This window comes from Gadus chalcogrammus, chromosome 20 (genome assembly GCF_026213295.1).
Source record: "Gadus chalcogrammus isolate NIFS_2021 chromosome 20, NIFS_Gcha_1.0, whole genome shotgun sequence".
NCBI lineage: Eukaryota > Metazoa > Chordata > Actinopteri > Gadiformes > Gadidae > Gadus > Gadus chalcogrammus.
The window spans coordinates 16,002,217-16,022,561 of record NC_079431.1 but is presented as its reverse complement, the minus strand read 5'-3'; the positions used below and the strand labels follow the sequence as shown (position 1 = coordinate 16,022,561).

The window sequence follows — 20,345 nt, the reverse complement described above, 5'->3', positions numbered from 1 at the left end:
CTTCACTTTCTATTTAATAACCATTCATACCCTTCACACTGTATTTATGAACAATTCATAACCCTCAAACTATTTAATATAATTAAAAAATAAACTCTATATTACCCCGGTATTATTTATATTTATTTTAGTTTTTATTGTGAGATATTTCGAGTGATTAAAACGAGGATGTTCTGGATATATTTATATTTAATGCATAATTTCAAAATAATGATGATCGGTATTATTCTTATGGACTTGGTTTGTGTCGGGGAGTGAAATTTGGGGACACCGACGGAACCGGAAGTTCCTCATGTTGTGAGCTGAACCAGCCTCGAGCCTCCGAATAATGGAATAATCTCCTTCAAAACTTTAAAAACGTATGCTTTTTACATCTATTACGTTTTGGTTTTGTGTATAAATTCAACTCGTACTCGTTTAACTATTGATATTTTAGATCGTTTTTAACTTGTTTATACTTTAAAATTCTGCTAGCGTCAAGTTCACTCAACGTTCAATGTTTAGTCAATCTTTCGTGATAAAATGTGATCTTTTATTGTTATAGGATGCTGCACTGAGAACCACACGTCGGAAAACTGGGCATCGGCCCTGTTTATGTGTCTGAGGACTGCAGTCATTTGCTGCCATTAGGATCATGAATCAAAATAATGTGTTTGGAGGTTCGCAAGGGGGCGCCTTCCAAGCCCCCAACAACACAAACAAGCCGCCCGGCCTCTTCCACGCCTTTGGACAGCAGAGCACCGGGCAGAGTCAGCCTCAGCCAATGGCTTTTTTCCAGCCGTCCACATTTGGTCCGACCCCAAATTTAAACCAGGCGCCCAGTTCCATGTTCGGACAGACACCGGCTTTTGGACAACCATCTGTATTCGGGCAGTCCTGTGGGCAGCCGTCCCCAATGAGCCAGGCTCCATCTTTCGGACAGCCATCTGTTGGACAGAGTAGCTCAGGGTTTAGCACCAGTTCCACTCCAGCTTTCGGACAGACAAGTGGATCCGGCCAAGCTTGGTTCGGGCAAACGCCCGAGTTTGGCCAGTCGTGCACATTCGGTCAGACTCCAGGGTTTACCCAACCACCCACCAGCTTTGGCTTGCCGTCGGCTACGGCCCCCACCAATACGCCTGTCTCCACCCAACCAGCAAGCTTTGGACAGTCAGCCTTTGGTCAGCCCTCCACCACTGTGAACGCCAGCACATTCAGTACTGTCCAGGGTGTAACCCAGCAGGCTAAAGGCTTCGGATCTACTGACTTCAGTTTCAAGCCTGCCAATGAAGTTTTGTTCAAGCCTATTATCAACGCTAGCCCAGAAACGACAAATCCCCTTACCAACACAGGGCCAGCTCAGACCTTTGGAGCCATGCTCTCCCAGACCACTGCCAGCACCATGGAGAGCAGTAGCACAGCCACCACCACTGGGGCCACTGTTTTCCCTCTGCTGACTGGAGCAAAGAGTGGCACCCTAGGGTTTTGCTTCTCCCAACCCACCGCAGCGCCCTCCATCCAGGCCCACAAAGACCCAATGACCACCGACAACAGTGGCGATTCGACCAGCGCCTTAAAGTTCACCTTCTCTCAGCCAGCCTCCCCCTCCAGCACAACCACTGCAGTCACCACCACCACGGCCCAGCCAACCACCCCTTCCTCCTTCAGCTTCTCCGCCAAAGTCCTCCAGCCCCAAGCGGCAACGTTGTTTGGCGGCGCCGTCTTTGGCCAGACTTCGGCGTTCGGCGAACCCAAAGCCAAGCCCGAGCCCGCCGCGGAGGTGAAGGGAGCCAAGCAGGGCGGCGCGCTGGAGCCCAATGTCTTCTCGCGGCTTGGGAAAGGCACCAAGCGAAAGGAGGACCCGGAATCACGGCCCGTCTCGGGCTCCGAGAAGCTGCTGACGGAGGACCAGAGCTCCGCTACCACGGGGGACTCCGCTACGAGACACCCGCCCAAGAGGGCCCTGCTGAGGTCGCGCGGCCCAGCCGTGGGGCTCTTCGGCCGGGCGATGAGCGGACTGATGAAGAACCCGTCGGGCAGCGTCAGGAGAGAGGAGGGTCAGGCGTCCGAGAGGGGGGAGGGGGAGAGTGGGGACGGCCCAGGGCAGGTTGTCCTGCAGGGGGGCGCTCCACCCCGGTCTCAAGCCCCCATCCGGGAAGTGCTGGAGAAGGCTGGAGACTCTGGTTAGCTCTTGGGTTCTCTTTCTTTAAACATGGGTCACATGGGTTGTGTTCAGATGGATGTACGGAATATTGTTATTGTGCCAGTCTTGTTCTTCTTGTCTCAGTGTTTCTTGGGCTTTGGGTTAACCTGATTGACATTTGAGATGAGGTCAGTTATTAGTATGAAATGGATACAAATGTAAAAACGCAATATGCTGAATAAACCAATTAAGTATCGTAACATTCTCCTTTTTAAAAACACAAATCTGTGAATAATAATATAAATCTTTATTTTATGTAATGTATTGACAGCCACTGTAAGGTGGTACCTTCTTAGTAAACCGTATTTCAACCCCGCTACAGTTTCAGCCAAGACCCCAGAGCCGGAGGCGGAGGCGGAGCCTGAACAGGTCACGCCCACTCGTCGCACGCGCCGCAGCGAGAGCTCGGAGAGCGGCTTGGGCATGTCCCCGACGGACTGCACCGCCTTCCATTGTAAGAACGTCCCCCCCGCTCTCAACAAGAAGGAGGTGATGGAGAAGCACTTCGGCCGCTTCGGGAAGGTCCGCAGGGTGTTCTGTCGGCCCAACAAGAACCTGGCCATCATTCACTTCCAGGACCATGTGAGTATGGGTGGTGTGGAGATACTGTCGCTGTTTGTTCAGATTTGCTTTAGACTAATTTTTCTTTTTTCTTTTTTTTAAGATATCTCTTCTATTTTTTTTATAAAATGAATGTGTTATCCAACAGAATATAAAATATATCAGACAATGTATAAAATTAATCAGACAATGATTTAGAAAGAAAACACAATGAACTACTGTTAACAAAAGTTGGAATGGTCGAATGATAATAATGATACAACATGCACATCGCAGCACGTCCATTATGGAGCCGTAATGCCAAACGGTTGGTATAGAGTGGAGATATTTGGCAGAACAGCATTACAATAGCAACATGCACTTCTCAGGGATCAGGACATATCTCCATGTCTCCCTGGGACGCTGAGCTGTAGTAATAAGGTGTGCCCAGTATGCTGGAGGTAGTGAACCTCCAGGCTTGACTGTAGGAGGCGTAGGGGGAGTGGCTGTAGGTCTGAGTCGTGTATTCTGCCCCTCTTACCTTGCCACTAATTGTCGACGAAGCATAGCTCGTCTGGCCCGAGGACGGGATGTGAGGAGGATACCCCGGCATAGTGGAGTTAGTCATGTCACGACCTGAGATGAGAGCCTGGCTGCCGAATTGGCCATACATTGGTGCATGTTTGGAGAATGAGTTGAGAGTATGGTGGTGGAAATGGTTAGAGCTGCTGCAGCTGACAAGAGACCGGGCTCTGCAGCGCCTGCAGCTCCATGAAGGCCCAGTTGGAAGCTGCCATATTGGGGGAGGAGCTTGTGCTGGTCACTTTGCTGCAGCTGACAAGAGACCGGGCTCTGCAGCGCCTGCAGCTCCATGAAGGCCCAGTTGGAAGCTGCCATATTGGGGGAGGAGCTTGTGCTGGTCACTTACGGGGAGATTTCCTGTTTCAGACATAGTGCTATTGGCTGAAAGGGCTCTGCTCCGCCTTGCCGATGGCTGTGGAAAACAAGGATTCTGGGTGGTAGCCATGGCGATCAAAACCGCTGGTGGGCGGAGGAAAAGTGGTCCCCCCTCATCTGGTTTCTGAGGACCCCTCCACTGCCCTGAGAATACACGCTGTGACGACAACTCTCCTGGTCGCTGTAATCATGGCTTCTCTTCCCTTCACCGCTTGGTGGGGGGATTCCAAGCAGGCCACTGATAGAGAATGTAGATCCCAGAGAATCTGACTAGGGCAACCAGAGTCGCCCTAAGGTGACAGCCGAACTGGGAATTAGCGTGTGTCCGGGACTCGGGCATTTCCCTTCCAACGGTAGATTGAAGGGCTGCTGGACTGTTGTTCGGATTATTCTGCGGATGGAGTTGAAACACTGGGCACAGTGTCCCCGTCACAGACCCCCTCGGCCAGCAGCCGGTCGTGGATTCTCCAGGCGAACATGGTGGGATTCTGCCGCTTGCAGTCTGCGATGTTCTCCACCACCTTGAGCGTTGCCACCTTGGGCTTAGAGCCATCGATCACCCCTGGTTTGATACTACCTGTCTCATAGTACCGGCCAAGGATCCTGCTGACAGAGCCGCGGCTGACTCTGAGCTGGCGTGAGATGTCCCAGGGTTGGACCCCCTGGTGGGCCATGTCCACGATGCACTGCCTGATCACCTCCGGGAGGGGCCGGAGGTGATAATAAACACTGTAATAAACCTAATTCAATTTCCAGAAAGACACAGGAAGGGGTGGGGGGGGTGGGAGAGGAGAGAGATCGAGATCTATTGGCCAAGAAAGAAGACTATAGGTACATTGTTGATGGTTGGATTGAACATTCATTCACCGTGACCGTGGCCACGGCTCTCCCGCGACTCCCGCCGTACCCCTTGAACGAATGAATGAATGGCCCGGGAACCGTGGGCACCGCGGGCACCGTGAGCGCGGCCACGGCACTCCTGTGTCTCCGTACCCTCTGAATTAATGAATGGCCCAAAAACTGCGGGCACCGTGACAGCTGCCCGGGTACCGCGGGATAGGCAATTCCGCGTCTCCCGCACCTCCCACCGTGCCCCGTCAATGAATGAATGGCCCGGGAACTGCGGGCACCGCAGCCCGGGAACCACGAAACAGTCTTTTCGTGGAGACTACGCTCAGAGCAGCTGGAACTGAACAACAGCAATTACTTTCCCAGCGCCCCCCTTGGTTGTGCGAACGCCGCCGTTGAGAAACCATGATGTATTGGTACCTGTAATTTGATTTATTTAGTATATTTGACGGTCTTACGATAATAACTTTTTTCTCTTTCAGACATCTGCAGCAAAGGCAAAGAAGAAGGGAAAAACGCTGCAAAGGCATGAACTCCAGATTTTCTGGCAAAGGAAGAGGCAAAGTAAGTACTGTCCCCCACTGGCCCCACGCGTAGTTATTATCCATTCAAGTTTGAACCATGAATATTGTCTTCTTAGAAATGTGTTTTTTTTGTATTGTTATTCATAGCTATTGAATATATTTGATCAGGACTCTCCGGGAGGAGAGTCTCCTCCCGGACTCCAGTGATCCGATATATAGGAATGTTTCCACATTTTATTGTTACTTTACTATATTATTATTACTAATACTCTAGTTTAGACAAGGGCTCTGGGATTTTTAGTCTGTAAACAAAATGTTTATCAACATTCTTTTGAATATTAACTCTTAAAATGTCGCCGTTGCTCTGCATTTCCAGGTTCCGGGGAGCCAGAGAGAGAGGAGCAGAGGGAGAGGAAGAACCTCCCTGATGAGTTACACTCAGGCTCCTCCCCCCAACACCGGCCCCAGACCAGGGCTTCCTCGCTGGGCAGCTCTGCCAGCATGATTCGCAGGTAGATAACACACAAACACACAAAATAGAGCCTATCTTTCCCTATTTGTTAACACAACCTGTGCAACAAAAAAAATACTAGGCAAGTCATATTTATTTTCCTTGCACAAAGGCCATTCAGAGTTTTTCAGGCAGGGATCACATTTTGAAGACAATCAGTAATTTAATATTAAATTATAAAGGTAAAATAATAGATTTGATAGTATAGACATGCATTTGAAAAAAGTGTGGCAAATAGAAGTTTGCAATCTGATTTAAGACGTGTATTCTGTAGAGGTAGATGATTGTTTCTCGGACTTAACCTTTTGTAAGGATGCACTTGTTATATGAACATGCCTCAAAGAATCAAGCCAACTATTTACATATTTATATTTACGACCAAATCAGCTGAATTCTTTACTTATAAATAGATTTAAGCACTTTCTCAAACATAATTTTATATTAGAATCACACATTGCAGATAAGAATGGAAAAAATTATCAACTTTTGTTTGGTGGGCTGCAGTCAGGTGGCAAGTAGTTCTTGACATAATTATATAAGTATCCCTCAAATATGTACATCAACAACAGCTCCTGATGCTGCAGATATTTATATTTATTTTTAACTAAATACAGGTTAGGGTTTTTGTTTTGTTTCTGTTTGTGTTTGTCTGTTTGTAGGATTGAGGTGACTCTGTATGAGAGCTCTATTTTTTGTTCTGTTTAATCCTTGAAAACTTATTGATGTATAAATTAAAAAAAATAAAATAATAATAATAGCAGAGTCCCCCAATGTTTTGTGGGGGTGGATGGCAAAAAAAAAAGAAAAGCCGACCGTTACCTAAACGACCCTATGTTTATTGGTTTAATGTAACACATAAATTGACCAAAAGTTAAACCTCCAATGTTGCTCTCCTTTTGTTGTGTTTCCTTGCAGTTCTCCAGTGAAAAAGCCTTCCATTGCCAAGTCCCTGCAGTTTGACAGCGATCCCCAACAGGAAGGCTCCTCCGACAGCCAATCGCTGAGCTCCGAACGCTCCGTGCCCTCCTCTCTTCTGCCCCTGATTGGCCAGACAGCGGAAACGGCGGATGAGAAGTACCGCCTCCTTGAGCAGCGGGACAAGATCATGCGGCAAGGTGAAGCCACCAACCACTCAACACTATTCCTTATTTCACCTTTTGTTGGTCATACGACAACATCTCTGCTTTGTTTATGTTGACCTGTTCTCACTGTTGATGTAATTTATTAATATAATGAATGCTATTTTAACAGATCTAAATATCAACAGCTAATTATATTCACCATGTTCCTAAAACCCATTCAGTGGCACACACAGAACTGATTTGCCATTTAGTTAATAAACAGACGCTTCTGTCAAGTGACTTGCAATGTAGCATAGAGTGATGTTCGATGTGTGTCATCAAGGAGTAGGAAGGGTAAGGGGCGTTTGCTCAAATTCACCTACAAGTTTGGCTGCAGACATTGGGGTATCGCGTGGGAACACCCTGACCCTATCCACAACGCTATCATCAGCCTCTGTTTATAATACAACTCCCACCATGGATGGGATTTAATCTTAATCTAACATATTCCCTACAGGGCGTCCCAAGCGTACAGACCTGGTCCTGTCCAAGGTGTTTGTGGGGACGTGTCCTGACATGTGTCCTGAGAAGGAGCGCTACATGAGGGAGACCCGCAACCAGCTGAGCTGCTTCGAGCTGGTCCCCGAGACGGAGATGGTAAGGGAGCGCTGGGTCTCACGGCCATTGATGATCACTGTTTGGTGCACTGCACTTAGGCCCAATCCCCTTTCTTTGCTCTACCAAAAATCTCCACCTTAACCCTACCCCTACCCCTTAACCCTACCCCTACGAAATAGGCCGACAACCATTCAAGACCCAGTTACAGTACGTCATTAGTTGTCGTTGACGTTTTATTTTAAATATATTAATATTGCACATTACAAAAAGGCATCAACCATCACATTTTATCATTAACTCTACTAATTTTATCATTAACTGATTTTTAGACCATCAGTGGATGGTTCATTTTGCTATCTTCTTGGGGGTTGGGGGGCTTAGGGCTACCAATGCAGAAGAGGTGCTTGAGGTGGAGGGATGGGCTCTGTGATGGCAGCGGCCTCAATGATCTCCTGAAAGAAAACATAACAAATAAGGAGAAATTATATGGCAGAACTGGGTTATATGGCCACGTGTTATGTACAATATATAATAACTGAACTGTAACGTTGCTTGCAAGGGTGCCCATCAAAAATATTAACTTCGAGGGGAGGTTAGCCCTCCCCCTTAACCCTTACCCTACCTTAAAATGGCTTTCGGGACATGACTCGCTGCACGTGAACGCGCAACAGCGAGGCATAGGGCTGAGATTTTGCTTGGAGCAAAGGAATTGAGACTCAGCCTTAAGCTTGTTTTTTATATTGCTTTCATATGACTTGATTTCATTCTTTACTGTCTTTTGGCCAGCCTGAAAACATTTATATGATGTGTCACTGTATTGTTTGTCCGCACATTGAGTGCGTCTGAAAAGGTAATTAGTGTATGCCTCAAATCAAGTTAATAATGTACTCGAATGACGTCCTCCAAAAGGCGCTCACGAGCGACACACCTTGCACGAGTCGAGCAGCGCTTGGAGAATGAGGTGTTAGGGTTTTGGATGCGCTGAAGCCACGTCCTCTTCTCCCCATTGTATACCCAATCAGGTGGACCACCGTGCGGCCATTAAGGAGTACAGCAGGTCGTCTGCGGACCAGGAGGAGCCCCTCCCCCACGAGCTGCGGCCCCTCCCTGTGCTCAGCCTGACCATGGACTACCTGGTCACCCAGGTCATGGACCAGGGCCCTGACGGCTACCGGGACTGGTACGACTTCGTCTGGAACCGGACCAGAGGCATCCGCAAGGTCCGCACAGACCCATAGCAGCCATAACTCCCAATGTCAAGGCCATCTGAGCCATACATTTATACATTCATTCATACAAGCCTCTAAGTGCTAGCTTTAGTGCTTCCTCAATCTGGGCCTTTGGAGACCATTTAAGACTTTGTAATGAAGGCTATGCAAATAAACGTTACCTTAACAGCAATTCTCAGGCAGAGATTTGTTTTGTATTGATAAGTTATTGCTTGTTATCATTGTTATCAATATTGAATGATCCCCCCCCCTCTCCTACAGGACATCATCCAGCAGCACCTCTGCTGCCCCGAGACGGTGGCGCTGATCGAGAAGTGCACACGCTTCCACGTGCACTGCGCCCACCAACTGTGCGAGGAGAGCATGAGGACGTTCGAGCCCAAGATCAACAACGAGAACCTGACCAAGTGCCTGCAGAGCCTGAAGGAGATGTACCAGGATCTGTCGGAGCGCCAGGTCTACTGCCCGCGGGAGGCCGAGTTCCGGCTGTACAACGTGCTCCTCAACCTTAACGAGGGGGACACCCTGCGGTGAGGCCCTGGAATGAACTGATGAGTCGGTTAATTTAGTAAGAGAGCACCTTTTAAACATGAGGACGTCGAGAGCGCTCCACCTAGTCAGCGGCAGGCATCCCATTTAAAGACACTCAAAGAGAATGTCAATCAAAAGTAGAAAGCGGCCTATTTAGATAATTATAATATTACATTTGAGGATGCTTAAGTATGTTTTGGAAAGGAAAGCACCAGCCAGCTAGCGAGGTACGGTGCTACAGGCTGATGATAGGTGTGAGATCCCAATCTAGCACTGTTGCTGATCATGGACAAGGTTTGTGACAACTGCTTGGATTGATCAGTTAGTTTGAGATGTAAAATGTTTTCAAATATGAGTCGACTCCCGTCAATGAAATCCAATGAAGACAGTATTCTTCATGTTGGGGCCACAAGCCTCCTGATTTTTGCTTTCCTTTTGTGCTCATGTATGTCTACTCGTCATCATATATGCAACTATAGGTACAACTAAGTTCTCATATACATCTCATATATATTACATGTGGTGTGCAGGGAGGTGCAGCAGTTCCGAGACGAGGTCCGTAACTCCCCGGAGGTGAAGTTTGCTGTGCAGGCGTTCGCTGCGCTCAACAGCAACAACTTTGTGCGTTTCTTCAAGCTGGTGAAGTGTGCTTCGTACCTGGCCAGCTGCCTCCTCCACCGATACTTCAACCAGGTGGGAAAACAGCTTGTTTACGTTCCTTGACTGTAGAATGCCGCAATTGAATGTTTCCCCTACCTTTTGCAGCTGTCCATAGTTAATTGAGTGGGTTACAATGTTTAACAGCACAGTGCAATGTCTAAGGATATACAATTCTCAGCAGAAAGGTACTGAGTTTGATCCCCGATGTCCGCAGCCTAACCTATAGACATCCTTCTGCGAGTTGCCCAGTTCCCCATCTGCTTCTTATTGACATGAATCCGTGTTATAATATTCCCTTTGAGCAGAGTGTGTGTGCTACATGGAAAACCTCAAGGAATTTCTGGACCGATATTGATATTTCAGTTTAGCTTTTGCATTGAAATGGTACAAAAACCTTCATTATTGGCAATCCATGACGATTCATATATTGGGGAATCCCAAATAAAATGAATGCACAACCAGGTCTGGTGAATAAACCTCTGTTTCATTACTGTGTGCTGGTCTGTCTGTCTGTCTGTGTTTCTCTCCACCTGTCTCGCTGTCCCTGTCTGCGTCTCCAGGTGCGATCCAAGGCTCTGCTGACCCTGAACATCGCCCACACGGTGGGCTCCCAGCGGTCCACAGCGTTCCCCGTGGAGGACCTGGCCCGGATGCTGATGTTCCCAGATGTTGATGCGGCGTCCAACTTCGTCCAGCAGTACGGCCTGGTGGTCAGCGACGGGTGAGTGGACGCGCTCCTCTCCACTGAATATTCGTATTGTTTTATGTATACACACAGACAGACAGACGCTGAGTGTAAACAAAGACAGACATTTTTGCCAAAGAACCACATTGCTAGAGTTGACCTTTGACCTCTCCATAGCGTGGTGGAGCTGAGCCGCACATCCTACCAGGACCCTGAGTCGTTGTCCCTGAAGAAGTCAGCGTTCATCCTGGGGAAGAGGTGTGTGCTGATCGGAGAGGTGGTGAACGGAGGGCCGCTCCCAAGCCCCCCCCAGCACATCCCCGTCTGCAGCTTCGATGGCAACAATAGGTACCGAGGAGAGGGAGGCACACCCCCAGAGCCTTCCTCCAGCCAATATCGAGCCCCCATCGCCACCGCAACCACTGTTGCCATGGCAGCGGCTCCAGAGACCAGCATCTTCTCCTGTAAGTCACTTTTGATGAGAGGGATGCACATAATTGTATATCTTTCCAAGACTCACATACATCATGAAAAATACAAAAGGATTCATGTTCCATGTAGGGCTGGGATAAACGATTATTTTTTCAACGATTAATCTAGCGATTATTTTTTCGATGCATCGATTCATCTAACGATTCATTTTTTCAGTCCGATTTGATTTCGATTCGATTCTCGATTATCTCCCCATTAATTGACTAATAGCAATTTATACATGTTGATTTACATATCTGAATGAAAAAAATATGAATTCCTTAACATTTCAATACATGTTTATTGCCTTTAAATTCCAAAATAAAAGTGCAAAGTAATGCATTCTTAGAATTGTACGGTGCTCGGTCATCTGCAGCTGCTACCGGGTGGCGCCTCTTCAGGTGCTGGTGAATTGCCGTGGTGCTAGAATGGAAAGTCATCTCCATTTTGCAAAGACGACATATCACGGAATCGTTTCCTTTCACATTAAAGAATTCCCATACTTTAGAGGAACGAGTGTGTGGCGCCTTGCACTGATGAAAGTCTGAGGAGCCTACTACACTCCGGCGCCGCCCATCTTTTCTTTTTTTTTTTCTTTTTTTAATCAACGCGCATTTTTCGCGTCAATGTAATTTATGCGTCGACGTCGTCGATTACGTCGACGCGTCGTCCCAGCCCTAGATCCATGTGACATCTCCCTATTTGTCTCCGCCCTCTCAGCCGAGTTCGCTCAAGACCCCAGGGCTCTGCAGGAGGTCGAGGCCCTGCCCCCGCCGCGGCCGTCTAGGCTGTTTGGAGACCAGCAGCCGGCCCAGCCTGGCTCCCTGGCTGATGCGTGTGCTGCCCCCTTGTTAGGGGAGGCCAGCCTGGCCGGCTTCCCCCCCAGCGGTCTGGCCATGCCGGTGAACCCCGCCCTGCAGCTCTTCCAGCCTCTGTTCCCGCCCCAGGCCGTCAAAGCCCCATCACCCCTACCTCTGCCAGTGCAGCCCCCTGCGCCCAAACCACCAGCCTATAGCGATGAGGTATGATGTTCAAACATGTAGAGTTGCTGGCTTTACGATCACATGAAGCACTTATTGATGTGGTCAATCCTGAGATAAAAAGGAAAAAGTGCTGTTGTTTACGGTTGTTACCCGTCTGTCCTCCAGGACATCGTGTCTGTGGTGGAGAGCCTTCTGGAGGAGGAGTTGGACTCGGCGGTCAGAGAGGTGTCCAGTGCGGGAGCACACTACGCCAGAGTGGCTCTGTCGTAAGTACAGAGATACGTACACTCACGCCCACACGCATACACTCATACAATCACGCTGTTTACTTGAATCTGATTGGTCCACAGGGAGAGCAATGTGCAGGTGGAGGTGGTCCTGAGCGAGGTGATTGGCCAGGTGTTACAGGAAGTGTCTTCTGAGGAGATCCAATTGGAAGCCTCACGTGTTGCCGAGGAAAAACGCAGAATAGAGGAGGCTCGGTAGGACACAGCTCATCATCACATGATTCATTCATGCTTTGATTTAGCTCAAGATGTAATGAATCACATAAACTAAAATAACTTATTTGATGCAGGCTGGAAGGTATCATTTGTTGAGGACAAATCTATTATTTACTGTCTCAACCATTCTCTCTGCACACCTTCAAATTAAACATTACATTACATTTGAATTCAATCTTATTCTGCAATCGTAACTGCAGTGTACCATTTATGAATCTGTCTCTCTGCAGGAGAAAGCAGGAGTGCGAGGCCTTCCTGGTCCAGTTCAGCTTCTCTCTCTGTGCTGAGGTCCTGAGGGACGTCCTGGCCGAGAGCATCCAGCAGACCGCCAGGGAACAGATCCAGTAAGACGGGCTGAGATACCACCCTCAATGACCTCAGACTATTGACGTTGACCTCAGACCCTACATTAGTTCAGATCTACGATGACGGAAGTTCACTTAAGTTCTGGCCAAAGCAGAACACTACACCGTTTGCAGTTCGCAATCTGTGATTAGTGTCCAGAAGGGTTTTTGCTGGGTTCTAAGGGTTCCCTATGAAGGGGGCAGAATAGTGTAGTGGCTGGGGCGTCTTCGGGGCGGCAGGTTCCCTGCTCAAGCCTCAACGTCTTCAGCCTACCTGTACTCATCCCTGAGCAAGGGGCCCTAACCCCTACCCGCTCCTTCATGACATGCATCTCAAATAAATCTCTCTCTCTCCCTTTAGATACTAGCCTGCTAAATGGGAGTTCATTTGAATGACACACAGCAGTGAACAACTGCCTGCAGTAGATGTGGATCTGCCTCTGACTACTTGTGTCCTGTACCAGGGAGGCTGAGATAGACCAGAGGGAGCTGGAAGCACTGTGCACAGAGCAGGTCTGCACCGGTCTGTTGGAGGAGACCCTGGACACAGAGCTCACCCTATTGGCTGAGGAGGTCCTGGAGGCGGAGCTGCAGCACATCCACAAGTACATCAAAAGGTAGTGAAACCGAGGGGACGTGGAAGGCACAGGACGATATTTCTGACAAATCTTTTCAGGCAGATAAAGGATGAGGGATTCACAGCAGTTGTTGTGAGGTGTTTAGTTAATTGAAGGATATTCACGTTCTTCTTCCTTCCCCCCCCCCCCTCTCCAGGTGGCGTGACGTGGTGGCCGTGCGGCGGCGCCTCAAGAGGCAGATGCGGGGCTTCCCGGCGGCCCCCTGTGGCGTGGACCCCCGCTGCAAGCTGTGGGCGCTGGCCCCCAGCGCTCCTCAGCAGCCCTCCCTCTCCCAGCTGGCCCGCGGGCTGGTCAACCTGGGCAACGCTGGGGACATGACCCTCTCCAGCACAAGGTACCCCAGCCTGCCTGCACACCTGGCACTACACTGTTAAATATTTCACACTTAAGTCATATTGAGGAGAACGAGTCCTCATGGTTGTATACCATCCTTATTACAGCCCGCACAAGATGCATTAAATGCCCTTTTTATTTCTATTTACTCCAGACTAGTTTCAGTTGGGATATATTTCCTTTTAAATAAGACTAGTTAGCCTACTGTGTCACCTTTGTTTGGGTATTTTAATTCATCATGCCTTTGCACCTCTCCTATCCTCAACCATATATGACGATGTCCCCGTTTCACAGGCAGCTGAGAATGAGACAGAAAACCCTCCACCAGATGAGAGTTCACTACTACTACCAGCGGCTCCTGGAGTAAGCAGTCCACTCTCTCTCTTTCCATCTTTCCCCACACCACTGGCTCTCAGCACGACTAAACTCTCGCTGTACTCATCGTGTTTGTGTGCGTGTGTGTTGCAGCGAGGCGGTTTGGGCTCCGCTGGACTTGCCAGGGTTGGTGACGGACAACATCCCAAACCCCCCCGATAGAATATTCTGGAAGGCCACCCTGCTGTTGCCCAGTGACCACGAGAGTGTCGCTAGCCTTGCTGACCGGTGAGTAGCTCGATACCAACATGAGATCCAATTCCATCAGTTTAGTGGACTTCATCCATTGTGGTATGAAACAAATAGCACAGAAAACTTGGACCATTGACCTCACGGGTTTATGGGATGGTATTTGCCCTAAGTGAGATGTTGTTGCATGCCGCAATTTCTTCAATGCACATGCATGTACTATTATATAAGAAACAGGCAAGCTGCGCGGTTCCCCTCTAAATCGCTTTGGGTTGGGTAGAAGTTTAGTGTCTGATTAATGGCTCAACAATGTGGCCCTCCTCTACAGGGTGCTTTCTGATTGGCTGGAGGTGAAGCTGGGTGGCGGAGAGGGGTTGGAGGTCAAGGAGAAGCAGGTGGATGGAACGCTGCAGACGCTGTGTGTCACTAACGCGCTACAGGAGGTTGGAGAGCGAGCGCACAAGGTCCACCTCAGCATCAAGGTAGGTTCCCTTCTGAACTGAATGCAGAATTCCACCATCGGTTCTCCCGCCCAGCTAGCTTTTGGAACCAAGATGGATACTAGGAGAATAAGGCCCATACAACGTGAACATTGTGAAAAGCTAAATAATGAGTTTTTAACATGAAAACAAATACAATTCTTGTAAACTGTAACTGCATAAATATCCTAGCATGGGTATGCATAACACTGCTGACAAATGTGACAGATGTAGTTTAATCCCTTATTTTTTGCCTTTAATTTCTCTTTTTTGTGGATCCGTGTAATTTATGTCCCCCATTTATTGTCCCCCAAGGTGTCCCGCGGCCCTCTGAGCGATGAGGGATTCTCCCAGATGGAGGAGAGCAGTGAGCTCCAGGGCACGGGGGCTCTGCTGCTGTTGCTCCCCGCCTTGCCCTGCCCCGTGGAAGGGCAGGATGACCAGGACGTCCCCCTGCTCTCGGCCTTGCTCCAGCTCAAACAGCTCCAGCAGGCCAGCGCCTGGCACATCCCGTTACCGCTGGTCATACTGGTACCGGGATCCCAGCACCACAGCACCAGTGAAACGCACAATCTAGAAGAAGGTACTCTCATAAGATGACCTGTAGTGGGACATTTTGAAATAGGGCTTATAGGATATTCTGACCTTTAAACTTTGATTACAGTCCTGATACTGTGCTGTAAATTAGTTGTCTTAATCGTTTTAATCGTTTCTTTTTTTGAGGTTAAATAAATATCCTAAGTCCTTCTTATTTGATGAAATAATTATTATTTCAATTTACAAAGCACTTTACATTCATGAAATCTCAAATTACAGGGCTAAAACACATGCAAGTAAAGCTAAGTCAATATAATTCTAACTAGAACTAACTAAATGCCCTCCTATATTAGAAGGTCTTTAGGTCTTTGGGTCTATAAATGACTGTAAATGGCTCCTGACCTTGTTGTGGGTTGTCTCTCCCTTAGCTCTGATGCTGCAGACCCTGGTTGAGGAGGGCCTGATCTCTGAACACGTGTTCTATCACATCCCGGAGAGCACCAGTGACATGCAGGCCTCCCACCAGGTAGCCCTCAAACACCTGCAAGGCGCACAGCACAATCAATGGTTTACCTCGAATAGTTGAAAGATCGTTCAGATTGCAAAGCATTATGGTCTTTGTTGTTTTTTTCCCCATTTTTAGGTAAACAGATAAATAGTTATTCATAATAAAATAAAATAAAACTGTCCTTGCTTTATCTATTAATTAGTCAACGTAAATTATAAATTTTCTTGAATGTGCCTTTCCTTGTTAGAAAATAAATTATTTAAATGAATAAGACATGCAAGACCATTGTCACCTCTCGGGGGGGCACTTCCCTACAGTTTTCCGCCTGAACCCTAACCCCCTGTGATTCCCCCCGTCTGCCCAGCTGACCCAGGCCATGCGCTGGCTCCTGGCCCGCGCCCCCCCACCCCGCCCCCTCTCCTGCCAGACGTTGGTCCAGTTCGTGGAGGCGGGCCTCAGCCAGCACTTCAGCGGCCGCCTGCAGGCCCAGCGCCGGGAGCGGGCCTCGGTCGGCCTGCCCTCCCTGGACCCGGCACCGGTGGTCTGCCTGTACAACGCCGTGCTGGCCCACCTGGCAGACGCAGTGTCCTCCCCGGAGCTGCTCAGCCTCTGCTGGCCCCCGGGGGCCCACCTGGGCTGGAACTCGGCCCAGCACCTGGCCTGGCTGCGCAGCGCGGTGCTGGGCCTGAGCATCCCCGACTGGGACATGCCGTCCGCTACCGGTGAGTACTGAGGCAGAGGCTCCACCAAATAGCATCTACTCCATTAGATTACATTACGTGTTTCTACTAATTTCTACTACTGTCCTGCTCTGTTACACCCACTAGGGCTGCTCGATTATGGGAAAATCCTAATCACGATTATTTTGGTCAATATTGAAATCATGATTATTCAAATGATTATTTGTGAGTATGAAAACATGTTGCACTTTTTAAGCATGTCTCTCCCAAAGAAAACTTTGTAACTGAGAACAAAATGGTCAAAAAGAAAATGTTCCAATCTAAAATTCTGTACAAATATGTATCCAGCTGTTCTGCCCTTTCTATAAAACAAAAAACAGAAAAACGAAAAACCTGATTATGTTAATTTGTGATAGTTTGACGCTAAAATTGAAATCGTGTTCAAAATTAGATTAATCACCAACACCTCCCACCTTGGATTATTAACGTATGTCTTGATGCTATCCCTTATTCCACAGCCGGCTGGTCCCAGCTGCAGTCCTCCGTCCTCCGCTACGCCTCCCAGATCCCCGGGACCCCCCAAGGCCGGCCCCTCCTCGTGTCCCGGCTGGAAAACCTCTTAGGGAGGGTCCGCCAGCAGCACTACCATCCGGGCCCCGCCACCCACCGCCACCGCCGCTCGTCGCCCCGTCGCATGTCCTGGGGGGGGCGGGACGACCGCCACGGGCCCGGATACAACCAGGTGCCCTGGGACGACCTGCTGGTGCTGTGCATCGACCACAGGCTGAAGGACTGGCCCAGCCCCGACCTGCCCGTCTGCCAGGGTACGTTCCCCCTGGTTGTAGCCCTTATGTCCAACCCCTATCCGCTGAATGTGTTGACCTAAGAAGAAAGCACTCCATTGTAGTCATGGGGCGCTATTCACTGATGCAGTGTCGCACGTTCTCATGAGATCTTCTGGGTGTGTTTTTGTTTTGCGTGTGATCAGATGCGGTGACAGAGGACGGGGAGGTGCTGGTGTACTTCCTCACAGAGTCCCTGAAGCACTTCGATCCCCCTGAGGAGTGGAGCCAGGCGGTCCGACTCACACACCGGCAGAAACGGCTGCATACAGAAGGGTGAGAGGAGCACGTGTTCAACCCCATTATCCACGCTTATTTCTCTAGGTCGGCGTTTGGATTATTTCAACCTTTCTGGGTTGAAATAACGCACTTTACAAAATGCACCACATCTACTTTTCTGTCTTTTTGTTTTTTTTATAGTTAAATAATCTGCTTAGTGGTTCTCCTATAATGTTCTAAAAGCATTGGCCTGACACACATAATTTTTTAATTTGACAGCATAATTTAATATTTCAGTGTGGTTTTCACCTCTCCCTTCCACCAGAGGCTGCGATGCCAGCGAGGGGACCCCTAGCTCTCTGTCCCTGAGACAAAGGCTGTTTGACTGCCTGGCAGCGCCCCAGGCCGCCCTCTCCTCCACCCCCAGCCTGGACATCACCCACACCTCCTCAGCCCAGGAGCTGCTGCCTGGACTGGTGCTCCGCGGCCTGGAGGAGGAGAAGGCCCACAGCCAGAGGCATGGACCCTACCTCTACCCTACCATGATTTAGGCCTCCTGTAAGAGTACTATCTTGAGTCGAGACAAACTGTTCATTGTAAATCTAAATATGTCTTTGTTTCTCTGCATCTGTCTGTCTGTCTCTCTCCTATCTGTCTGTCCGTCTGTCTGCAGGAGCATTGAGCAGCTGAAGCGCTGGTTGACCTCCGACCCCCCGGAGAGCCTGTCCATGCCTCTGTTCATACCCTCCTCCACGCTGCTCTCCGCATCCCCCCCCGCCGTGCCCTCTAGCAAGGCTAGATCATCGAGAGCCCCACTCACAAAAGTATGATGGTCCTACATTTATCTTATTGGGATTTCAATAATAAATCAAGTTAATGGGGTTGGGATAGTCAGGTGAAGTGGTTCCAAAACCAAGGCTGAATCCGAATACTCATACTTGACTGCTAAATAGTATGTATTTTGTAGTACGCCACAAATATAGCGCGTCCGAATGCTCAGTACGCATTGTGTAGTACGGAAAACGTTTCCGAATGCGTACTACCGCCACAGTAAACAACGGAGTTCACTACGCTATCCCACAATGCAACCGGAGTCTAGTAACGAACGAAGAAGAGATGGCTGACCCGACACCACCAGAAAGACATCGTAGAAAGCGGCGAAAAAAAGAGACATTAAAAAAAAGAGTAAAAAAGTAAAGTAAGTAATTAAGTAAAAAGAGACATTTTTAATTTAATAGCAACCATGACAAGACGGAAAACCGGTAACTTATCAAGGTAATTTTGCCGGCATCTGAGGGGAGATACGTCATCTCCAAACATCCGGTGGAGTTTCGGCGGTGTTCGGAAGCGTTCGGAGGCGTTCTACGCATAGCTGTAGACCGTACTACACAGTCAAGTGTAGTACGGTTAAGTAGTAGACACTGAACATAAATAGTATGTACTAAGTATTCAGATTCAGCCCAAGTCATCATCAAGGCATTTTGCGTACCAACTCGTATGCGAACGGTAAAAAGTAGGTAAATACACATGCAGGGGCTGAGCGTGCCATGGTAACGAGGGGAACATTGGAAGGAAAAAGCAAACAGGCTGCTTTCATTCAGAAACACAATTAACATAAAACCTAAAAATTTATTCATAGTTAAATGTGTCTATTCCATAATAAAATCCCCATACCACCTACAGTAATGGTACACATACTACACGTTGAAAAACACTTTAGTCTAGTGTTAGGATGTTTGACTCCTCGCCGAGAGGTCCTGGTTTCAAACCCCAATGTCCACAGTCTACCTGTAGCAAGAGCAACAATGCCCTTAACCCCTAACTGCTCCTGTAGGACATGTATGTAAACAAATGTTGGATTCACTGTAAGTTGCCTTTGATAAAAGAAAAATCACTAAAAAGCCTACAAATAAATAAAAAGTTATTTGTACAGTTTATTATTGTGATTGTCATAGTGACCATCATCTGTTGTATATCATTTTAGAAAGCAAAGTCCTCGGAGGACTGTACTTTTGATGACGGACCGGGCCAGACCAGTTTGTCCCCGGTAACCATGGCGCAGAGGCTCCAGGACATCCAGCGCCAGATCCTAGGGAGCCAGGAGGAGGAGCTGGCCTGCCGACTGAGGCTTGACGGCATGCTGGGCATCGTGGACGACTGATCACATGACCCAAACTGCTTCATGTCATGTGACCCAGCAGCTAGTGTTCTGCCACCGCAAACTGCCCTCAGTGGACTGGAAGGGATGCCTGTCAAGAATGTAGAAGGACTCTTGGAAATGTCAGTTGTCGTTTTTCTTTCCTCTTGAGATGCCAGGTGTGTTTTATTTCGTTTTTAAATAGCTTAATAGTCTTATGGAAGGAAGACATATCCTGCAATAACCTGTGTTTTCCTTCCCATTTTTTATTTCTGTACAATTAGTAAAACCTTTTGAATATTTTTGTTTGTGTATCTATGATTTTTTGTCTTTTTGCTTTCTGCATGACGTTGTCTATAAAATGAGAATATGCTGTTCTGAGAGATGTTTTATCAACGTATGGATATGATTTTGTGTCATGTTTTTCTGGACTTGGATGTATCAAATTAGAATTAAATAAGTACTTAAGTGTGCTATTTTTTTAAGCATGTATTTGTCAGTCATAATAAATACCGTATTTTTTATGCAAGTGTATTTGATTTTTTATTTCATTGAGTTCTCCCCATCTTGGAGACAGTTGATATCGCTAGTGCCCTTCTTCACAGTGATGTAACGCCATGGTCCGAGGTTATTTATCAGAAAGACCCACCCCTTTCCCCGCCCGGCAGGTTCGTGATTGGCTAGCTAAGTCTCTGCTCATATCTTTTCACTGACAACCAAATCGGAAGGCACTGCATTGCGAAGAGGGAAACGTAGTCCT

At 48.3% G+C, this 20,345-nt stretch overlaps 1 protein-coding gene and 1 pseudogene across 1 annotated transcript; one reads left to right on the top strand and one right to left on the bottom strand.

The window, feature by feature from the left end:
• Positions 1–268: 268 nt before the first annotated feature.
• mcm3ap (minichromosome maintenance complex component 3 associated protein) lies at positions 269–20,113 on the top strand. Its single transcript, XM_056580206.1, has 29 exons — positions 269–359; positions 545–2,162; positions 2,505–2,764; positions 5,011–5,092; positions 5,429–5,564; positions 6,479–6,678; positions 7,142–7,281; positions 8,265–8,462; positions 8,733–9,001; positions 9,533–9,695; positions 10,223–10,383; positions 10,525–10,811; positions 11,539–11,840; positions 11,967–12,067; positions 12,152–12,283; positions 12,535–12,648; positions 13,113–13,265; positions 13,423–13,620; positions 13,914–13,982; positions 14,088–14,222; positions 14,512–14,665; positions 14,978–15,245; positions 15,628–15,725; positions 16,072–16,429; positions 16,906–17,211; positions 17,376–17,505; positions 17,774–17,965; positions 18,122–18,272; positions 19,433–20,113. Exons 2-29 carry the CDS (start codon positions 635–637, stop codon positions 19,607–19,609), a joined length of 6,462 nt encoding a protein of 2,153 aa, XP_056436181.1. The 5' UTR covers positions 269–359; positions 545–634; the 3' UTR covers positions 19,610–20,113.
• Positions 3,108–4,538, bottom strand: LOC130373252 (paired box protein Pax-8-like; annotated as a pseudogene).
• Positions 20,114–20,345: the final 232 nt, after the last annotated feature.

What these genes read in the sequence shown, in the direction of transcription:
- mcm3ap (XM_056580206.1), top strand. Translation starts at nt 635, where the DNA reads ATGAATCAAAATAATGTGTTTGGAGGTTCGCAAGGGGGCGCCTTCCAA. An exon ending in GTCGCTAGCCTTGCTGACCG is followed by an intron (nt 14,223 to 14,511) that starts GTGAGTAGCTCG and finishes CCTCCTCTACAG; the next exon opens with GGTGCTTTCTGATTGGCTGG. An exon ending in AACGCACAATCTAGAAGAAG is followed by an intron (nt 15,246 to 15,627) that starts GTACTCTCATAA and finishes TCTCTCCCTTAG; the next exon opens with CTCTGATGCTGCAGACCCTG.